Source organism: Trichomycterus rosablanca, chromosome 13 (genome assembly GCF_030014385.1).
Source record: "Trichomycterus rosablanca isolate fTriRos1 chromosome 13, fTriRos1.hap1, whole genome shotgun sequence".
Lineage (NCBI taxonomy): Eukaryota > Metazoa > Chordata > Actinopteri > Siluriformes > Trichomycteridae > Trichomycterus > Trichomycterus rosablanca.
In genome coordinates this window covers 2468308-2489946 of record NC_086000.1, presented here as the reverse complement: position 1 = coordinate 2489946, position 21639 = coordinate 2468308, and the positions used below count along the sequence as shown (strand labels likewise).

At 44.4% G+C, this 21639-nt stretch overlaps 1 protein-coding gene across 3 annotated transcripts in view; it reads left to right on the top strand.

The window, feature by feature from the left end:
- Nucleotides 1-19077, top strand: part of ugp2b (UDP-glucose pyrophosphorylase 2b) — a 30227-nt gene extending 11150 nt beyond the window's left edge. For all 3 annotated transcript variants that reach the window (XM_063007145.1, XM_063007144.1, XM_063007143.1), the window contains exons 2-10: nt 971-1098; nt 4557-4664; nt 7961-8146; nt 11261-11394; nt 13672-13969; nt 14636-14833; nt 16012-16254; nt 16632-16736; nt 18572-19077. In XM_063007145.1, coding sequence (XP_062863215.1) covers nt 1000-1098; nt 4557-4664; nt 7961-8146; nt 11261-11394; nt 13672-13969; nt 14636-14833; nt 16012-16254; nt 16632-16736; nt 18572-18679 — 1479 coding nt within the window. In that variant the 5' untranslated portion in view covers nt 971-999 and the 3' untranslated portion in view covers nt 18680-19077. The remainder of the gene's footprint in view (nt 1-970; nt 1099-4556; nt 4665-7960; nt 8147-11260; nt 11395-13671; nt 13970-14635; nt 14834-16011; nt 16255-16631; nt 16737-18571) is intronic.
- The last annotated feature ends 2562 nt before the right edge of the window (nt 19078-21639 follow it).

Genomic DNA, 21639 nt, shown 5'->3' with positions numbered 1-21639 from the left:
TAAACAAGCAAAAGAAGAGAAACTAACACAAGTAAGGTGTAGCGAATGTACAATGTTCATATATACAATATACGGTATGCAAAAATGGCATAATAATATGAAAAATATAAAAAATTTGCATCTGGCATAATAATAATAACAATAATCATTAATAATAATAATTATAATAATAATAAAGCTCCTCAGAGCGCCTGCAACAACCAAGCTGTCTGGGGAAAAAAAGGAAGGGAAACTTGGTACAAGCCGAGGACAGAAAAGAATAATAAAGAATAAAGAACACCGGCATCTGGGCAGGCAGAAAATCGGACAAGTTTGAGCCCAAAGTCACACCAAGAGAAAGAAGAACAGGATGTGTCATTACATTAGAATGCTCTACTGCTTAAATAAACGGTCCTTTTCCATGGATGGGTGGGGTAGGTTGGGCAAAGTGTGAAGAGCAGCATATCAGTCAGACACGTCCATCTATTTGCTCGGTGAAACTCATGAAATAAAAGGTAAATGTTTGTCTAAGGGTAATTACCTGTAAACAGATCTGTAGGAAGGTTGTCTGTACAACCTGGGGGTGGGGTGGGGGTGGGGCTTCAGGTAACACTGGCAACGCTTGTACCCCAGTGTCAGAACCAGGGGTCACAAGCCAAAAAATATGGGTCGCAGACAAAAATAATAATAATTAAATATACAAATTTTAACAAGAGCATAAACGACAGACTTAAAAAATGAACTTGTACACAAACGCCCCCTTGTGGAGACTTTACGTTACACCATGTAAACCACAGTGGGACCAGATTGCCACTATTTTTATTAGTTAAATATATTTTCTTTTGTGTTTTGTTTTGATGCATCGTTTGTGTTGCCTGGGTCGCAGTAAGAATCACGGGAAAAATGTGAATCGCTTGAAAGTAAGATAATAATGAAGCGTTTATGCAGCAGATGATGAGAATAACGGCTGGTGATGTCGATCTGATTGCAGGTGTGAGCAAAGGCGAGCCGGATAAATCCATGGCTCAGTTTCAGGAAGTGATGCGTCAGCAGCTGGAGAGCTCCATGCACACGGAGCTGGAGAAGCTGTTGAGCACGGCTAAAGGAGCGAACGCCGAGGTAACAGAAAAGCTCTTTGTGCTAGTGGGTTTGTGTGGGGTGGTCGGTGTTCTGTATACTCAAACAGCTGGAATAACGTTTATAAAATAAAAACACAATATAAATAAATACATAAATAAAACAGTGTAACCATGGCATCAGAAACCCAGTGCTGAACATCAGGGGTACGTTTTGGAACTCGATGGTCCGAGTTTGCTCGAGGTCGTTCGTTTCGAGGATTATCCGACAGTTCCGATGTAAAGTGGAGAAAGGGCGCGGCTTCAGACGTCACCCTCACCATCCGAATCACATTAACTACACCATGGTGACACATACCGAACAAGCATGGGAGCCTGAAGTCCTCACACTCTTCACCTAATTATACACACCCACGTGTTCACACACACACACACACGCATTCATGTCATGAAAGACAGACACACCCAGCTTACCCAAACACAGGACAGTACAGTACGTCATGGGTTTAAGAGCGAGTGACAGTGTGTACACAGTGTAAATACCAGGAGTTATACTAGATCACAGAGCAATTTATTAGGTACACCTGTCCTGATAGATAGATAGATAGATAGATGCACTGACAGACAGATGATAGACATATATATAGATGGACAGACAGACGGATAGATAAATAGATATACGGACAAACGGATAGACAGACAGACAGATAGAGAGATAGATAGACAGACAGATAGATATATGGACAGACGGATGGACAAACGGACAGACAGATAGCTAGAAAGATAGATAGACAGATATATGGACAGACAGACCGACAGATAGACGGATGGATGGATAGATAAATAAATAGAAAGATACAGACAGAAAGATAGATGACAGATATATGGACAGACAGACAGATATACAGACAGATAGATAGATATATATACAGTGTATCACAAAAGTGAGTACACCCCTCACATTTCTGCAAATATTTCATTATATCTTTTCATGGGACAACACTATAGACATGAAACTTGGATATAACTTAGAGTAGTCAGTGTACAGCTTGTATAGCAGTGTAGATTTACTGTCTTCTGAAAATAACTCAACACACAGCCATTAATGTCTAAATAGCTGGCAACATAAGTGAGTACACCCCACAGTGAACATGTCCAAATTGTGCCCAAATTTGTCGTTGTTCCTCCCTGGTGTCATGTGTCAAGGTCCCAGGTGTAAATGGGGAGCAGGGCTGTTAAATTTGGTGTTTTGGGTACAATTCTCTCATACTGGCCACTGGATATTCAACATGGCACCTCATGGCAAATAACTCTCTGAGGATGTGAGAAATAGAATTGTTGCTCTCCACAAAGATGGCCTGGGCTATAAGAAGATTGCTAACACCCTGAAACTGAGCTACAGCATGGTGGCCAAGGTCATACAGCGGTTTTCCAGGACAGGTTCCACTCGGAACAGGCTTCGCCAGGGTCGACCAAAGAAGTTGAGTCCACGTGTTCGGCGTCATATCCAGAGGTTGGCTTTAAAAAATAGACACATGAGTGCTGCCAGCATTGCTGCAGAGGTTGAAGAAGTGGGAGGTCAGCCTGTCAGTGCTCAGACCATACGCCGCACACTGCATCAACTCGGTCTGCATGGTCGTCATCCCAGAAGGAAGCTGACGCACAAGAAAGCCCGCAAACAGTTTGCTGAAAACAAGCAGTCCAAGAACATGGATTACTGGAATGCCCTGTGGTCTGACGAGACCAAGATAAACTTGTTTGGCTCAGATGGTGTCCAGCATGTGTGGCGGCGCCCTGGTGAGAAGTACCAAGACAACTGTATCTTGCCTACAGTCAAGCATGGTGGTGGTAGCATCATGGTCTTGGGCTGCATGAGTGTTGCTGGCACTGGGGAGCTGCAGTTCATTGAGGGAAACATGAATTCCAACATGTACTGTGACATTCTGAAACAGAGCATGATCCCCTCCCTTCGAAAACTGGGCCTCATGGCAGTTTTCCAACAGGATAACGACCCCAAACACAACCTCCAAGATGACAACTGCCTTGCTGAGGAAGCTGAAGGTAAAGGTGATGGACTAAACCCAATTGAGCATCTGTGGCGCTTCCTCAAGTGGAAGGTGGAGGGGTTCAAGGTGTCTAACATCCACCAGCTCCGTGATGTCATCATGGAGGAGTGGAAGAGGATTCCAGTAGCAATCTGTCCAGCTCTGGTGAATTCCATGCCCAGGAGGGTTAAGGCAGTGCTGGATAATAATGGTGGTCACACAAAATATTGACACTTTGGGCACAATTTGGACATGTTCACTGTGGGGTGTACTCACTTATGTTGCCAGCCATTTAGACATTAATGGCTGTGTGTTGAGTTATTTTCAGAAGACAGTAAATCTACACTGCTATACAAGCTGTACACTGACTACTCTAAGTTATATCCAAGTTTCATGTCTATAGTGTTGTCCCATGAAAAGATATAATGAAATATTTGCAGAAATGTGAGGGGTGTACTCACTTTTGTGATACACTGTATACTGGACAGACAGACGGATAGACGGACGGATGGATGGATAGATAAATAGATGGACAGATAGATGGACAGACAGACATTTACATTTTCAGCATTTAGCAGACGCTTTTATTCAAAGCGACTTACATTTGTGACAGTATACAGTCTAAACAATTGAGGGTTAAGGGCCTCGCTCAAGGGCCCAACAGTGACAACATTGCAGTGGTGCAGCTAAAACCAACAACCGTCTGATTACCGGACCAGTACCTTAACCACAGGCTGTCGAAAAGTCCTGCGTACCCCACACACGGCTCTGAGTAAACACAAACCTGACTCCAACTCCACTCAGCCCTCATGTACTGAATGTAGTGTTTTCTCAGTAGGCAGATGTTCTGATACCCTGTTCCAGCGCTGGGATAATTATCAACCAAAGCGGCTTTCAGCGTCTTCTTAATGATGAGAGGATTACCGAGTTCTGTGGGATTATTATCTTCTGAACAAACCAGAGAGAAAATAAATCCCCATGATAGAACGGATTAAAATACAAACGATTTCAGACAAGGTCACGAAAGTGCAGTACAGGAAGGTGATAGTGTGCAGAGCAACAGCAGGGCTACAGTCAGTACATGTATACCCAAAAAGTTAATCTGTATGGTAGGATAACACACTGGACCTATTATAGAACAAGGGCTCTACTACAATCACGGGAAAATGTGCTTAATTCCACCTCCAAACTCAGTTACCCGAGTCGTGTTTTTAGCTGCTTCACTTCGACATCTTGGACGTTTTGACTAAGCGATTGCTGACTGAATTGCTGTAGGATCGCCAGGATGCCTCATAGTGCAGATGAACCAGTAAACGTGAGGCACTTAAACGCTGCACGAATGACAAACGTTAAATCTCTAAACACAAACCTGAAGTTCGAATGTCGTCTGGGAGGTTCTGAATCTCACGATGGAAAAGAAACATTTCTAAGCTTTAACGTCTCTCCTCTTGTACAGATCGCCAAGAAGGACTTCGAGGGATTTCGGAAGCTCTTCCACAGGTTCCTGCAGGTCAAGGGACCTTCGGTGGAGTGGCCCAAGATCAACAGACCTCCAGAGGACTCGGTAAGATCATGTCAGCATTTCTAACCGTAAAGACTCTAAAGAGTCTAGACACACTGGGGTTAGATTTGCTGATGCAAGATAAAACTACAGCGGTACCTGGAATCTCGACGTCAGTCGGTTCTGGGACTGGTGACGTTGAGGTTTAAGGTATTTTTTTCCCCATAAGGATGTTTGGGGAAACCTGTTAATGCGTTCCATGGAACTGCATATATTTTAGGCTCATGTAAAATAATGAGGTTGGTTCTGACACTTGTACACTGAAAATAACACAAATATAATATAAAAACACTGAAATACAATTAAACACGGTTAAAAATCAATAAAAATACAATAAATTGGCGCAGCAGGATATTCCACTAGCACAGCAGCGCCGAGATTCTGAACTCCTCGGTTCGAGACTCGCCGTTGCCACCGGTCTAGCGGGCAGGGAGGGAATGACCGGACTATGTGGGTGGGGTCTTCAAACGCTGTGTAAGGACCCTGATCGGCAGATAGAGAGGCGCCTGTGCAGAATGCATGGGTGGAAAAGTGTTCTGCTAAGGGCTGTGAGGAGGTGTGAGCAGCGATATACCCACCTCGACTGTAAACAGGGATCCACCAGCAGCGGAAGACAGATTGACTACGATAAACTGGGAGAAATAAAACAGAAAAAAAGAATAAAGAACGAAAAACAACATCCACTCCCTAAAGCAATTGCGTTTAGCCTTTTTTTTCTTCATGTTTTCTGCGTCTTTGTCAGGGTCGCAAAGATGCAGGTTGCTTTTCCTCCCTTTTAGCGCGTCCAATTGCCTCCCCCTCCGACACGTGGGCAGCATGCCGCATGCATCTTATCACCCACACATTGACGAGTGTTGTGCCACCTAGCGTTGTGTACGGAGAGACACACCCTAAGAGCACGCCTTCCTCATCTCCGTGTAGGCGCCTCTAATCAGCCAGCAGAGGTCGTAACTGCACCAGTCTGACAGAGAGAGACCCATATCCGGCTTAGTCCCGCCCATCTGAACAACCGGCCAATCGTTGTTCATGTGGCCGCTCAGCCTCAGCCGGCAAGATTCGATACGATGTATTTGAGATCCAGCTCTGGTTCCAGCGTGTGTTTTTACCGCTGCGCCACCTGAGCGGCTCAGGTTGCTTAAAATTGCCATAAATCTCCACCGAAGGAGGGAACGGGAAACTGCGAGGCTTCTTTCTGGACCAGTATTCCGCAAAACAGTTTGCTCTCAGCGTCCGCGTGTAGACGATCAGAGCTATGAAGCGGAGGGACGGCTGTTAGATGTGACAAGTCGAGGTAATAAACAAGGGCGAGGAAATGCAGCTCCGTTTACTCAGTCTGTGTGTTCAGATCCTGCTTTAGACGTTAATGGTTAAATACGCAAACACAATTCTTGGATATCGTTTACCATTTGTTCAGACGTACTTGAAGGCCACTTATTAAGTATCACTGGAGAATCGTAAGCATTTCTGTGGTATGTACTGTAACTCGATATATCATGTATTTATTTTTACTGGCGCACCTACCGTCGGATCCTTGATCGAATCTTTGGATCCTTGACCAAGCCCACGTGAACAAACTGAAGCTCTCTTAGCTCTCTCATTTTGGACACATTATGAGAAAGAAAAACGATTCCTGGAAGAGTTGAAGGTAAAGGAGGACGAGGACAGCCAGCGACAGGCTTAAAGACCAAACGGATGATGGGATATTTTGGGGAAACACTGTCCATATGGACACCAGGATATATCAAGGGTTCCTGAGTGTGTGTGTGTGTGTGTTAATTACACATCTCATTATATCCAGATGTGTTAGCAGTTTTTCCTGCAGCATTTGGTGCAGGGTGTGTTTGTGTGTGTGTGTGTGTTCACTCAGTGGGGGCCGTTTCTCCGCAGTGCTTGGTAGGTTGCCAGATATGTACGTAGCGGTCAGACAGAGGGCGAATCCCTTCATTCCTACACCCACACTGTTTATGTTACACTGATGCTGAGACCTGAGACGGTCTGACGTTACGTTCCCATAAGTGACCGGTCTTCACCCAAAGCCTCCGACTCCCTGTTTTGTCATGCGTCCGTCCCTGGTTCTTTACTTCATCTCTCTGTGTGTTGGACTCGTCCATCCGTTCCTGCTGGCTGTTTATTTTCATGACATCAGAGTGAGAGTATTCGCCAGAGCGGCCCTCCACCCGGTCTTGTGGGACGCCGTGTGTCCTACGTCCACTCTGACTCAGGCTTGACGAATCTGGAAAACACGTTGATGTACCACAGGGCCCAGAGCTTTCTCAGAAACAGAAACTAGAGGCGCGTGAGAGAGAAAAGGGGAAACTGGTTAACACATTCCAATACTATAATAATAATAATCTTATAATTATTTACTAATTACTAATTATTATTAATAATGGGACTGTCATATTAAGATCCTGTGAGGACTTGTTTGGATGTCTGTTGCATCTAATGCAAGCAATACACTGGACAGTGGTAGCCTAGTGGGTAGAGCTTTGGGCTATCAATCGAAAGGTTGAGAGTTAGAATTCTGGCTCTGCCGTGCTGCCACTGTTGGGCCCTTGAGCAAGGCCCCTAACCCTCTCTGCTCCAAGGGCGCCGTACAGTGGCTGACCCTGCGCTCTGACCCCTCCATAAAACGGACCTCCATTTAACGTACTTCGGATTTAACGGACAAGATCTGGACGACCGAACGTCCGCTTTGGTTATTCAAAATTCTCCCGAGAAGCAAACCAAGACCAGTAGTTCAGTAGTCGCCCACTAGGCGGCGCACGTCTCTCTGTTTACACAAGCAATAGGCTTTATTTTGTCAGGAGGCTCGCTTCGTTCTCGCCTTTTTTACAGTGTTTTAAGCTTCGTTTTGCAAGTTCTAGTGCTTAGTTCTGTACCAGTGCTGCTCCAGTAGCCACCAGCAGTGCTTCAGAGTCCCCACTATACAATCACAGCAAAAACAAACACTCCTCTTATGTTTAGCACTTTTGTGGACCTTAGTGCTGCGTTTTTGTAAATTTCCCTCCCCCTGGAAAAAACCCCTTGCTGTTTTGGACAATCGCATGTTACAGACCAGTGCTCCCCCCTTTTAGTCCATTAAATCGAAGTTCCTCTGTATTTGTCTCCCAAATCTATTCCAGCAAGTTAAATCTCACTTACAAACCTGGCAAAAGCTGAGACTCGCTTCTCAAATTTCACTCTCGAAACAACGGTGGACTGTTTTTTTTGTATCTGGGACATGGTAATTACCCACCCTTAAAAAGGCCTCATTCAGAACGTGTGTGTGTGTGTGTGTGTGTGTGTTTTTCTTTCAGATCCAGCCGTACGACAGAATCAAGGAGAAGGGTTTGCCCGAGAGCGTAGCGGACTGCCTGAACAAGCTGGTGGTGGTGAAGCTGAACGGAGGTCTGGGTACCAGCATGGGCTGCAAGGGTCCGAAAAGTCTCATCAGCGTCCGCAACGAGAACACCTTCCTGGACCTGACGGTTCAGCAGATCGAGGTAGGGGCCGCACGAAGCAGCCTGGGTGACAAATTAAAGGAAAAACATGAATAGTGATCAGTACTTTAGGACTTCTACACACACACACACACACACACACTGACATCCTATTTCAAAACCTCGGATTTGACTCCTTATGTGCTCTCATGCACATCTGTGGGAGGCCTTTCTAGGAGATTGCCACATGCCACAAGGGCACATTCACATTTTTCACTTGCCGGGGCACTTAAAGTTCACCTGATTGAACCCGGTTTGCCGCCGACCTTTTCAAAGCTCCTCTAATGAGACGAACTGTTTGATATGAGCCGGTAAAAGCGACTCAGGCCGAACGAACGACTCTTAACGTGACTTATTGTACTAAAACCACGAGCGAGTGAGGAATTTCATCAGTGGAGGAACTTATGAGCAGTAATAATGAAGAGAAGTTTAGTGCTCCTGTCTCCTTTTCACGTTAAGCTTTATTTTAACGACTCGCAGAATCTGGTTCTCACAGTTTCTCAGAAGCTCGAGCTGTAACACAAGTTAGGAAGTGAAACAGCAGGAAAATCCAGATAAACACAGATACACGTGACTCTCATTCCACACTAATGCAGATTCAGTGTAAACTAAATGTATTAACCTTCCAGACACTTTCCACCTTATTTATGTCACAGAAATTGAGTTTTTTATTTTTTTATTTTTTTTAAGGAATGCCCCAAAGTCGTCATTTTAGGAAGAATTTAAGTCCACATTATATCCGAGATCTCAACACACTGAGACTCTTAACTTAATAAACTCTTTCATTCTGGAAAGAGAAACGTCGACTCTTACCGTCTAATCACTACATTAAACCACGTTAAGCTTTATTTTAACGACTCGGAGAAGCTGATTCTGGTTCTCACAGTTTCTCAGAAGCTCGAGCTGTAACACAAGTTAGGAAGTGAAACAGGGAGGAAAATCCAGATAAACACAGATACACGTGACGCTCATTCCACACAAATGCAGATTCAGCTCATATTCACACAGAAGTGCAGAGCGCTTCTCATGTGAACGCACCCTTAGGGTGTTTGGATGGAAGAACGATCTGGCTTGCGATTCATCCCAGAAGGTGTACAGTGGAGTCAGGGCACTGTTCAGGCCTGTGCTTTGTTTACAGGGCCGTGTTCAGGCTGGAACAATATAGGGCCTTTCCCAAACTGTTAACACTCAAAAACGGGTCTAAATAAAAGATCATTTAGTTTATAATACTAAAAAGGTGTCCAGATAGTTTTGACTATACAGTCTTTATAGACTGATGGACTAAATGTATGAAACCTTCCACTTTCCACCTTATTCATATGCCAAAGAAATCCGCTTTATATCCGAGATCTCTACACACCGAGACTCGGAGCTTAATAAACTCTTTCATTCTGGAAGGAGAAACATGGAGGACTCTGGAACACTGAAGCATTCAGCACACGTGTGTTTTAAACTGTTCACCCAGAGCTCAACAGCAGCTCGTCGGCTCCAGGTATTCGCGCGGTTTCTCTCTAGGACTGAGGGAGAGTAACAGAGAGGGGCGTGTACGGGACAGAGGGGCGTGTACGGGACAGAGGGGCAGTGTGTGTAACAGAGCAGGCTGTGTGTGAGGTGAGACGTGGAAAAAAAGTCCTGTAGTAGAAGTCGGGTCTGAAACACTCGGAGGTGATTAGAACAGTGGTAGCTCAGCAGTCAAGGGAAAAGACTAGTAATCAGAAGGTTGCTGGTTCAGGCCCTACTGTAATCTACCTATATGTCTTTCTGTCTGTTTATCTATCTGTCTATCTGTATATGATCTGTCTGTCTATCTATCTATCTGTCTATTTATATATAATCTGTCTGTCTGTCTGTCTGTCTGTCTATCTATCTACTTATATATAATCTGTCTGTCTATTTGTATGTCTATCTATCTGTTTGTCTATCTATCTGTCTATCTGTATATGATCTGTCTGTCTATCTATCTATCTATCTATCTATCTATCTATCTATCTATCTATAATCTATAATCTGTCTGTCTATTTGTATGTCTATTTATCTGTTTGTCTATCTATCTATCTGTATATAATCTATCTGTCTGTCTGCCTGTCTATCCATCTGTATATAACCTTTCTGTCTATCTGTATATTTATATATAATCTGTCTGTCTATTCGTATGTCTATCTATCTGTTTGTCTGTCTATCTATCTGTATATATTCTATCTGTCTGTCTATTTATATATAATCTATCTGTCAGTCTGTCTGTCTATCTATCTATCTGTATATAATCTATCTCTGTCTATTTATATATAATCTGTCTGTCTGTCTGTCTATCTATGTATCTGCCTATTTGTATATAATCTATTTGTCTGTCTGTGTATCAATCTCTCTATCTGTATATAATCTATCTGTCTGTCTGTCTGTCTATCTATCTATCTATGTATCTGCCTATTTGTATATAATCTATTTGTCTGTCTGTATATCAATCTCTCTATCTGTATATAATCTATTTGTCTGTATATCAATTTGTCTGTATATCTATCTGTCTGTCTGTCTATTTGTATATAATCTGTCTGTCTTTCTGTCTGTATCAATCTCTCTGTATATAATCTATCTGTCTGTCTGTCTGTCTATCTGTCTATTTGTATATAATCTGTCTGTCTTTCTGTCTATCAATCTCTCTGTATATAATCTGTCTGTCTGTATATCTCTATGTCTATCAATCTCTCTACCTGTATATAATCTATCTGTCTGTCTATCTGACGGGGCGGGACACACGGGGCATGGTGTGATCGTGATAGAGCTGTTTGTAAGAAACCAGAGCTGAGATTCTGAGCTCCCGGGTTCGAATCTTGGCTCTGCTACCGGCCGGCTGGGCGCTGCCTGGTGGGACACTGGCAGACACAATTGGCTTTCAGTCTGCTGTGTGGGAAAAGACCGGACTAAGGGGCGGGGTTATCAATGCTGTGTAGGCGCCTGGCGAATATACACCCTCCATAGACGCCATCGTAATTACATGAACACACATGAACATTCATTCTCATTAAAAACTAGCCATCAGGACTGGCACCATTATAGGAGAGTGCACCACAGGGTCACCACGCTCACTTTAACCTGATTCCTGTGTCTGACCTCCACTAGCACCTGAACAAGACCTACAACACAGACGTCCCGCTGGTCCTGATGAACTCCTTCAACACAGACGAGGACACCAAGAAGATCCTGCAGAAGTACACACACCACCGCGTCCAGATCCACACCTTCAACCAGAGCAGGTACACACACACACACACACACACCCTCGGTGCTCCCCCAGGAAGGTCCTAAAGCTCGCTGATCCTAGTGCTAAGTGTGTTAGATCCTGTTTGACATCAAACACTCCTGCGCCTTTGAGTGAAAGTTAAGTGGGTATGAAAATGAGATGAATGAAAGTCCACAGTGAGCCGAGACCACGCGTCCAGTCCCTGACGAAATGCTGCGCCCACTAAATCACACAGTGTGATATTGTAATGTATAGTGTGTTCTGCTCTATCACAGGGGCTTTAACCTTTTTTTACCTGCAGTTTCCTCTTGCACCCCCAACCTCATCCTTTTACTAATGCATTTTACCCCCTTTTTATCCCAATTTAGCATAGCCAGTCCGCTGCTGGGGTGTATATCCGACGTGTGCGCAGTCCACCGATCCCTCCTTATTCACCCACACTTCACGTACGGAGAGCCACGCCTTTATCTCTGCGCTCCTCCACTTTCTGTCCACTTTTCTTTTGCACAGCTTTGATAATCCCAACCTCTAGTCCAGTCTTTCCCACCCAGTAGACTGGAGGCTAGTTTTGTCTCCTGCAGGCACTGCCAATTGTGCCTGTTTGTGCCTGTATCTCTCTGTCTGTATATAATCTGTCTGTCTGTCTATCTGTCTATTTGTATATAATCTGTCTGTCTGTCTGTCGTTCTGTCTGTCTATCAATCTCTCTATCTGTATATAATCTATCTGTCTGTCTGTATATCTGTCTGTATGTCTGTCTATTTGTATATAGTCTGTCTGTCTGTCCTTCTGTCTGTCTATCAATCTCTCTATCTGTATATAATCTGTCTGTCTGTATATCTATCTGTCTTTCTGTTTATTTGTATATAATCTGTCTGTCTGTCTGTCTATCAATCTCTGTATATAATCTATCTGTCTGTCTGTATATCTATCTGTCTGTATATGTCTATCTGTCTATTTGTATATAATCTATCTGCCTGTCTTTCTGTCTGTCTATCAATCTCTGTCTATATATCTATCTGTCTGTCTGTATATTTGTCTGTCTATCTATCTGTATTTGTATATGATCTGTCTGTCTTTCTGTCTGTCTATCAATCTCTGTCTATATATCTACCTGTCTGTCTGTATATTTGTCTGTCTATCTATCTGTCTATTTGTATATGATCTGTCTGTCTTTCTGTCTGTCTATCAATCTCTGTCTATATATCTACCTGTCTGTCTGTATATTTGTCTGTCTATCTATCTGTCTATTTGTATATGATCTGTCTGTCTTTCTGTCTGTCTATCAATCTCTATGTATATAATCTAGCTGTCTGAATATCTATCTGTCTGTCTATATGTCTGTCTGGCTATCTGTCTATTTGTATATAATTTGTCTGTCTGTCCTTCTGTCTGTCTATCAATCTCTCTATCTGTATATAATCTATCTGTCTGTCTATCTGACGGGGCGGGACACACGGGGCATGGTGTGATTGTGATCGAGCTGTTTGTAAGAATGTTAGAGGGCGCCCAGTCGACCGGTAGCAGAGCCGAGATTCGAACCCGCGAGCTCAGAATCTCTGCGCTGGTGTGTTAGCGGATTATCCCGACCTCATCCCTAAACACACACCGGTATTTGACTACAGACCAGTAAAAATGTATAAAACAGGGGTGTTAATGATCAACCAGTTAACCAATAACTGAGCCATTGTTTGTTTAACGCTGTTGGTTAAGGATGACATTTTAATTCATTTCCAACTGGTTAGCACAGATGTCAACAGACCAGAGCCTTCAGATTCCTGAGCATTACATATGTGTGTCCCAAATGTTGTGCTAATGCTAAACGCATTATTTTACTGCATGCAGCACTAAGCAAAACGAACTAAAACAAAACAGCACAACTTTCATTTCTGAATAATTAAAGACCACACCCTAGACAAGTAGTTATAGTTTATAAAATTATATCGAATCTCAGCGATGCTATCGGCAGGCCGGGTGTCTGATTGGCTACGTCTGAGGAAGAGGGGATGGCTGAAGGCCTGTGATGGATTGGCGCTCTGTTTAGATTGTTTAGACGCCATTATTCAACCATTAATTAGTCGTTAACTGGCAAGCGAGCTAAAATATATTTGTGTTCAACTTACATGTTTTAGAAATTCTGCAGTGCTAACAGCCACTGCAATGTAATACTGACTACATTTCCCAGACTCCCTTGCGCTGCTGTGTTTATCCTTTACAAGATGGCAGGACGCTAGAGTGCAGTGACGGCTTCAGTTCCGTGATTTTTTTGTGCCTCTGCGTCCCTCTGCAGGTATCCGAGGATCAATAAGGAGTCCCTGCTGCCCGTGTCGAAGGACGTGAGCATGGTGGGAGAGGGCGCCGAGGGCTGGTACCCGCCCGGGCACGGGGACATCTACGCCAGCTTCTTCAACTCGGGCCTGCTGGAGCGGCTGATCGCCGAGGGGAAGGAGTACATCTTCGTCTCCAACATCGACAACCTGGGCGCCACCGTGGACCTGCACATCCTCAACCACCTGGTGAGCCAGCCCAACGGCAAACGCTGCGAGTTCATCATGGAGGTGACCGACAAGACCCGGGCCGACGTCAAGGTAAACACACACACACTCACACGGTGTATACTTTTCTATTTTGGAGGCTGGGTGTCTGACAGGCACGACTGGCTGTGCCTGAGGGTGGGAGGTCAACAGGGTTCATGCTCACTGCTGTAAACGAGGGGTGGAGAGCTCACAGAAGTGCATGTGGCAGTGGTAGCTCAGCGGTCCTGGACTAGTAATCATCAGCTTGCTGGTTCAAGCCCCACCATCACCATCAATTGTATTCAGTCATGATCACCCTGAGAGACTCCACTTCTGGCAGGTAAAAAGAAGTGGTCCACGACTGCACAATAGCTTCCAAACACTAGCTGTGTCCACAGAATTGGTTAGTTTTACAGACTCAGTTACCCGAGTCGTGTTTTTACTGACTAAATTGCCGTAGGACTGCTAGGACGCCTCATAGCGCAGATTAACCATAAAACGTGATGTTAAGACACTAAATACAAACATTACACGGCGTGTTTGAATTAGATAGAGCCCTAAAGGTGATTGTCATTATTAGATCTTAGGACAGCTCAGCTTTACTGATCACAAGACGTGGCTTGTTCTGCCCAAACCGGTTTATTTATTTATTTGTGTTAACATAGAACATTAAACTGTGCATCACAGACACCTAATGTTAAGTGACTACACGTCTCTGTTCCCCTCCACGTCCTGCAGGGAGGCACGCTCATTCAGTACGAGGGCAAGCTGAGGCTACTGGAGATCGCCCAGGTGCCCAAGGCCCACGTGGACGAGTTCAAATCCGTCTCCAAGTTCAAGATCTTCAACACCAACAACCTGTGGATCTCGCTGGCCGCCATCAAGAGGCTGCAGGAGCAGAACGCCATGGACATGGAGATCATCGTCAATCCCAAGGTCAGAAAAACTCAAGTCAGTTCATTCAACGAAAGTGAAAGAAAGAAATTCGAACCCAGGACCTTATAAAGTGGGTGTTTAGTCGTGTTCCAGCCGCTGGAATTCCTGAACCAGACCTTTATCCTGAATAATGAACTGATTCAGACAGTAATGATCTTATTTATTTATTAGGATTTTAACGTCATGTTTTACTCACTTTGGTTCCATTAACGACAGGGCAGGTAGTTACTGGTTACCCATGATTCATCAGGTGTCAAAAACCATCATGGCCAAAAAAGCGAGTGAGTTCACCTCACTTGCACGTCTTCGTACTGTGGAAAGGAAACCGGAGCGTCTGGAGGAAACCCACACAGACACGGGGGGAACATGCAAACTCCACACAGAAAGGACCTTAGCCGTTCCACGTGGGAGTTGGACTGTGCCGCCCTCTGTCCACTGTTATTCAGCTTAAAAATGGTCTGTAAAATCTGTACAAATGGGTTGTGGATCCTGGACCATAATAACAAACTAAAAACACAGACCAAGCGGACGTACATCCCATAGACCGCACCCTTTTAGTTAATCTGGGGCGACACGATTGTATTACGTCTCACTTTTATAGGACTTTTATACAGACGCTGGCGAGCAAGGTTCAGGTTCCTCCGCCCTTGTATCCTCAAAATAGGAAGTTAACCTTCTTGCTGTGGGGCGACAGTACTACACGAAATAAATGCTTTTATTTTTACTATTCTTTTTAATAGTTTTTATACTTAGATCACGACAGAAATGTGAAGTCCTAGATCCTAAAACTTGTAGTTTTCAGTTTCCTGATTGCATGTGAATCTGTCCTGCTTCTGTCTAATTTTAAGAAATTGTTCTATATTTGTTGTTCTCTTTCATAATTTAGCTAATTTTTAATGAACTGTCTTATGCTGCTGTCTTTGTTTTTATCTTAATTATTCTTGATGTTGATGTACTATTTTGATTTTGTACTATGATTTGTATGGTGTATGTATTTGTTTTGATTATTTGTCTTATGTAAAGCGTCTTTGAGTATCTTGAAAAGCGCTATATAAATAAAATGTATTATTATTATTATTAGTACTACCCACCCAGCCACCTTGTCGCCCTCTGTCCACTTTTATCCGGCCTAAAAATGGACTGTAAAATCTGTACAAATGGGTTCTTTTCCTCTCCAGACTCTGAACGGTGGGCTGAACGTGATCCAGCTGGAGACGGCGGTGGGCGCTGCCATCAAGTGCTTCGACAACGCCCTGGGCATCAACGTGCCGCGGAGCCGCTTCCTGCCCGTCAAAACCACCTCCGACCTCCTGCTGGTCATGTCCAACCTGTACAGCCTGGAGGCCGGATCCCTCACCATGAGCGAGAAGAGGGAGTTCCCCACCACGCCCCACGTCAAACTGGGCAGCTCGTTTACCAAGGTAACGCTCACTTCAGCTCTGTACAGGTACATACTGAAACGAAACGGCGGGGTGCAACACAGAACACGTGTGTAAAACAATACAATATACACCGATGAGGCATAACATTATGACCACCTTCCTAATATTGTGTCAAAACAGCCCTGCAACTGTGATGCGCCGTGTATTCTGACACCTTTCTATCAGAACCAGCATGAACTTCTTCAGCAGTCTGAGCTACACTAACAGGTGCCCCCCCCCCCCCCCCAACAGGTGCCGTGATGAAGAGATAATCAGTGCTGTTCACTTCACCTGTCAGTGGTCATAATGTTATACCTGGTCGGTGTGTATTGTGATCCTCCTACGGCCAAATCACAATCCTTCTGTACGTTCTGCAGGTTCAGGAGTATCTGATGCGCTTCGAGAGCATTCCAGACATGCTGGAGCTGGATCACCTGACCGTCTCCGGGGACGTGACGTTCGGGAAGAACGTCTCACTGAAGGTAAGAACAGAGAAATATGAGGACAAGGCAAGAATATCGAACTCTGGTCTAGTCTGGGCAGAGTCTGTTCGTCCGTCTAGTCTATTTGGCTCTGATAAATCACACCTGTTTTCAGTTTTTCATGTAACCCACCTCAATCTGGCTCTAATAAAACACACCTGTTTTCAGTTTTTTTTTTTATGTAACCCACCTCTATTTGGCTCTAATAAATCACACCTGTGTTCAGGTTTTTTATGTAACCCACCTTTTTTCAGTTCTGATAAAACACGTGTTTCAGTTTTTTATGTAACCCACCTCAATTTGGCTCTAATATAACACACTTGTTTTCAGTTGTTCTGTAACCCACCTCTATTTGGCTCTAATAAATCACACCTGAGTTAAGGTTTTTTATGTAACCCACCTCTTTTCAGATTTGATAAAACACGCGTTTGTTTTTTATGTAACCCACCTCTATTTGGCTCTAATAAATCACACCTGTTTTCAGTTTTTTATGTAACCCACCTCTTTTCAGTTTTGATAAAACACGTGTTTCAGTTTTTTATGTAACCCACCTCTATTTGGCTCCAATATAACACACTTGTTTTCAGTTGTTCTGTAACCCACCTCAATTTGGCACTGATGAAACACGTGTTTTCAGTTTTTTTTATGTAACCCACCTCTATTCATCTCTGATAAAACACAAGAGCTAAATAGCCCACCTCAATTCGGCTCTAATAAAACAGGACAAGGCAAAAATATCGAACTCTAGTCTAGTCTGGGCAGAGTCTGTTCGTCCATCTGGCTCGAACGCACAATTAGATTCGACAGAGCGCGACGGCGCCACATGTTCCTCGATTCCCTGAACTTCAGAGGAATATGAAACCATTACAGATTCATGACAGGACAGGTAGTTACAGATTACCCATGATTCATCAGATCAGTTCAAGTTCAATTTTGAACTAAGGGGGCGGCACGGTGGCTCAGTGGGTATCACTGTCGCCTCACAGCAAGAAGGTCCTGGGTTCGATCCCCAGGTGGGGCGGTCCGGGTCCTTTCTGTGCGGAGTTTGCATGTTCTCCTCGTGTCTGCGTGGGTTTCCTCCCACAGTCCAAAAACACTGAATTGCCCTATAGGTGAATGGGTGTGTGTGTGTGTGTGTCTGCCCTGCGATGGACTGGCGCCCCGTCCAGGGAGTTACTGTGTACCTTGCGCCCATTGAAAAGCTGGGATAGGTTCCAGCACCACACCCCCCGCGACCCTAATTGGGTAAGCGGATAAGAAAGCGAGTGAGTTCACGTCACTTGCACGTCTTTGTACTGTGGGAGGAAACCGGAGCTCCCGGAGGAAACCCACACATACACGGGGAGAACATGCAAACTCCACACAGAAAGGACCTTAGCTGTTCCAACTGGGAATCGAACCCTCTGTCCACTTTTATCCAGCCGAAAATTAGTCTGTAGAATCTGTACAAATGGGTTTTGGATCCTAATTTAGAAGATCATTAGTCTTTGCTGGAGCCCTGAACTTTAATAACATAGAAACTGAAAACACAGACCAAGCGGACGCACATCCCACAGAGCGCATCCTTCCTGTTCATCTGGGGCGACACGTTTCGCATTACGTCTCACTTCTATAGGAGCCGGATATACAGACGCTGGCGAGCAAGGTTCCGGTTCCTCCGCCCTTGTGTCTGTGCTAACAGACCCCCCTCACCAACACACCGTCACCCCTTATGAAATCTTTATAAGCTGTTCGGTCTGGAAGCCGATCAGACCTCGTGCAGCGCTGAATAATGAATGTTAGTGTCCCGCTGGACTGAATTATTCACCAGCCGTCTTCCAACCTTCGTCCCGCAGGGAACGGTGATCATCATAGCCAACCACGGGGACCGGATCGACATCCCAGCCGGCTCCATGCTGGAGAATAAAATCGTCTCGGGAAACCTGCGGATCCTGGACCACTGATACCCGGAGACGAGATCAGACGAGTGGCTATGATGTCCGTCTGCCTCACGGACTCACCGAGAGACCACGACCATCGCCTCATACAGACTCTTTATTATTCCCGCCTCGTCATTCTGCCTTTTATTCGTCGTTTGTCAGTTTTTTTCTTCCCATTTTCTCGGTCAGTATCGGAACAGGTACAGTTACACCGCAGTTTCCTTTTTTTTTTTTACTCCCAGAGTTCAGTATTTTCTGTTGAAGTGTGATTACAGTGATCGCTGCCGGCTGCCCAAGTATCGACTGACTGGTGTAAAACGTGAAGGAGAAAAGCAATAAGTTTGCTGCCGCGGTTAAACGGTTCCGACTGTTGGGTTCTAGAAGCCACTTCGGGACTAAATAAAGTGCAATATGGAACAATCCAGGACCCGTCTCTGTGTGTTGTCTCACACACACACACACACACAACACACACACTCAACACACACACTCAACACACACACACATCTTACAATAAGAAATATATGTCAAGCTTGATTAAACCACAGCTGCACATAAAGGATCTATAGCCCACCTCTATTTAGTTCTAATAAAACACCTGTGTTCAGGTTTTTTTTTTATGTAACCCACCTCAATTCTGCTCTGTTAAAACACACCTGTTTTGAGTTTTTTATGTAACCCACCTCAATTCGGCACTGATAAAACACACCTGTTTTCAGTTTTTATGCAACCCACCTCTATTTGGCTCTAATAAATCACACCTGTGTTCAGGTTTTTTACGTAGCCCACCTCAATTTGGCACTGATGAAACACCTGTTTTTAGTTTTTTTTATGTAACCCACCTCTTTTCGGTTCTGATAAAACACACCTCAATTTGGCACTGATGAAACACGTGTTTTCAGTTTTTATATGTAACCCACCTCTATTCAGCTCTGATAAAACAGAGCTAAATAGCCCACCTCAATTCGGCTCTAATAAAACACACCTGTTTTCATTTTTTTTATGTAACCCACCTCTATTCGGCTCTGCTAAAACACACCTAAGATTTCGTCAATAAAAGATGAAATTAAATGAATATCCAAAAGCAAGCTAGTGTACCACTCGCACCAAGGTTTGACTGGTTTCGATGATGCTTTTAATAAGTACAAACAAAGCAAAATAAATAACAATTATGTTTTCACGTTTTATTGTTTAAACTTGGTATAAAACTCATCAGATCAGAAACCTCGTCGGCTCCCGGTGTAAAGCACAGATTAGAGATTCTCAGAAGAAAAACGATGCTGTCAAAGACGAGCACCATGCACACAAAAAACTAACAAACGAGACAAAACAAGAACAAAGGACGGGAAAAGAAAAGCCCTTAAATAGTTTCTCACTACAGAGAGAACAGGGAGAGATCCACAGACGAACAAGAATACACGGACATGAGCTTCACGTCAGAGAGGTTTCCTCCGGCCTTGGCTACGGTTGTAAAGGGCTTCAGTGCTGATCCAGGATCAGGTTTGATCAGCGTGTGCAGATGTTAATGAAATGATTCTTATGGACTAATTGGCAAAGGCTGCTTCCAAAAAGAAGACGAGAAAGGCTGGGTGAGGACGGTGGGTCTCCCTGAGCTGGAGGACTGGGCAGGAATCTGCACTCGGGACAGCAGGACACAAACAGACACACACAGGTACCGAATTAAAGGAAAACACTGAATAAATATGTGCAGTTACTGTCAGACGGGCATTGCATCATACCATGCTCTGTGCCATGCCACTCGGCATTTAGCGGACGCTTATTCAAAGCGACTTACAGTACTGTGAGAGTATATTGTCTAAGCAATTGACAGTGGCAACCTGGCAGTGGTGGGGCTTGAATTAGTGAACTTTCAATTAGTAGTCCAGTATCTTAACCGCTGGGCTACAACTGCCCTAGGTGTTGGACTAAGTGGTGGACCAAAAGCATATAAGTGAGACTCTCTCTCTATATATATATACAGTGTATCACAAAAGTGAGTACACCCCTCACATTTCTGCAGATATTTAAGTATATCTTTTTATGGGACAACACTGACAAAATGACACTTTGACACAATGAAAAGTAGTCTGTGTGCAGCTTATATAACAGTGTAAATTTATTCTTCCCTCAAAATAACTCAATATACAGCCATTAATGTCTAAACCACCGGCAACAAAAGTGAGTACACCCCTTAGTGAAAGTTCCTGAAGTGTCAATATTTTGTGTGGCCACCATTATTTCCCAGAACTGCCTTAACTCTCCTGGGCATGGAGTTTACCAGAGCTTCACAGGTTGCCACTGGAATGCTTTTCCACTCCTCCATGACGACATCACGGAGCTGGCGGATATTCGAGACTTTGCGCTCCTCCACCTTCCGCTTGAGGATGCCCCAAAGATGTTCTATTGGGTTTAGGTCTGGAGACATGCTTGGCCAGTCCATCACCTTTACCCTCAGCCTCTTCAATAAAGCAGTGGTCGTCTTAGAGGTGTGTTTGGGGTCATTATCATGCTGGAACACTGCCCTGCGACCCAGTTTCCGGAGGGAGGGGATCATGCTCTGCTTCAGTATTTCACAGTACATATTGGAGTTCATGTGTCCCTCAATGAAATGTAACTCCCCAACACCTGCTGCACTCATGCAGCCCCAGACCATGGCATTCCCACCACCATGCCTGACTGTAGGCATGACACACTTATCTTTGTACTCCTCACCTGATTGCCGCCACACATGCTTGAGACCATCTGAACCAAACAAATTAATCTTGGTCTCATCAGACCATAGGACATGGTTCCAGTAATTCATGTCCTTTGTTGACATGTCTTCAGCAAACTGTTTGCGGGCTTTCTTGTGTAGAGACTTCAGAAGAGGCTTCCTTCTGGGGTGACAGCCATGCAGACCAATTTGATGTAGTGTGCGGCGTATGGTCTGAGCACTGACAGGCTGACCCCCCACCTTTTCAATCTCTGCAGCAATGCTGACAGCA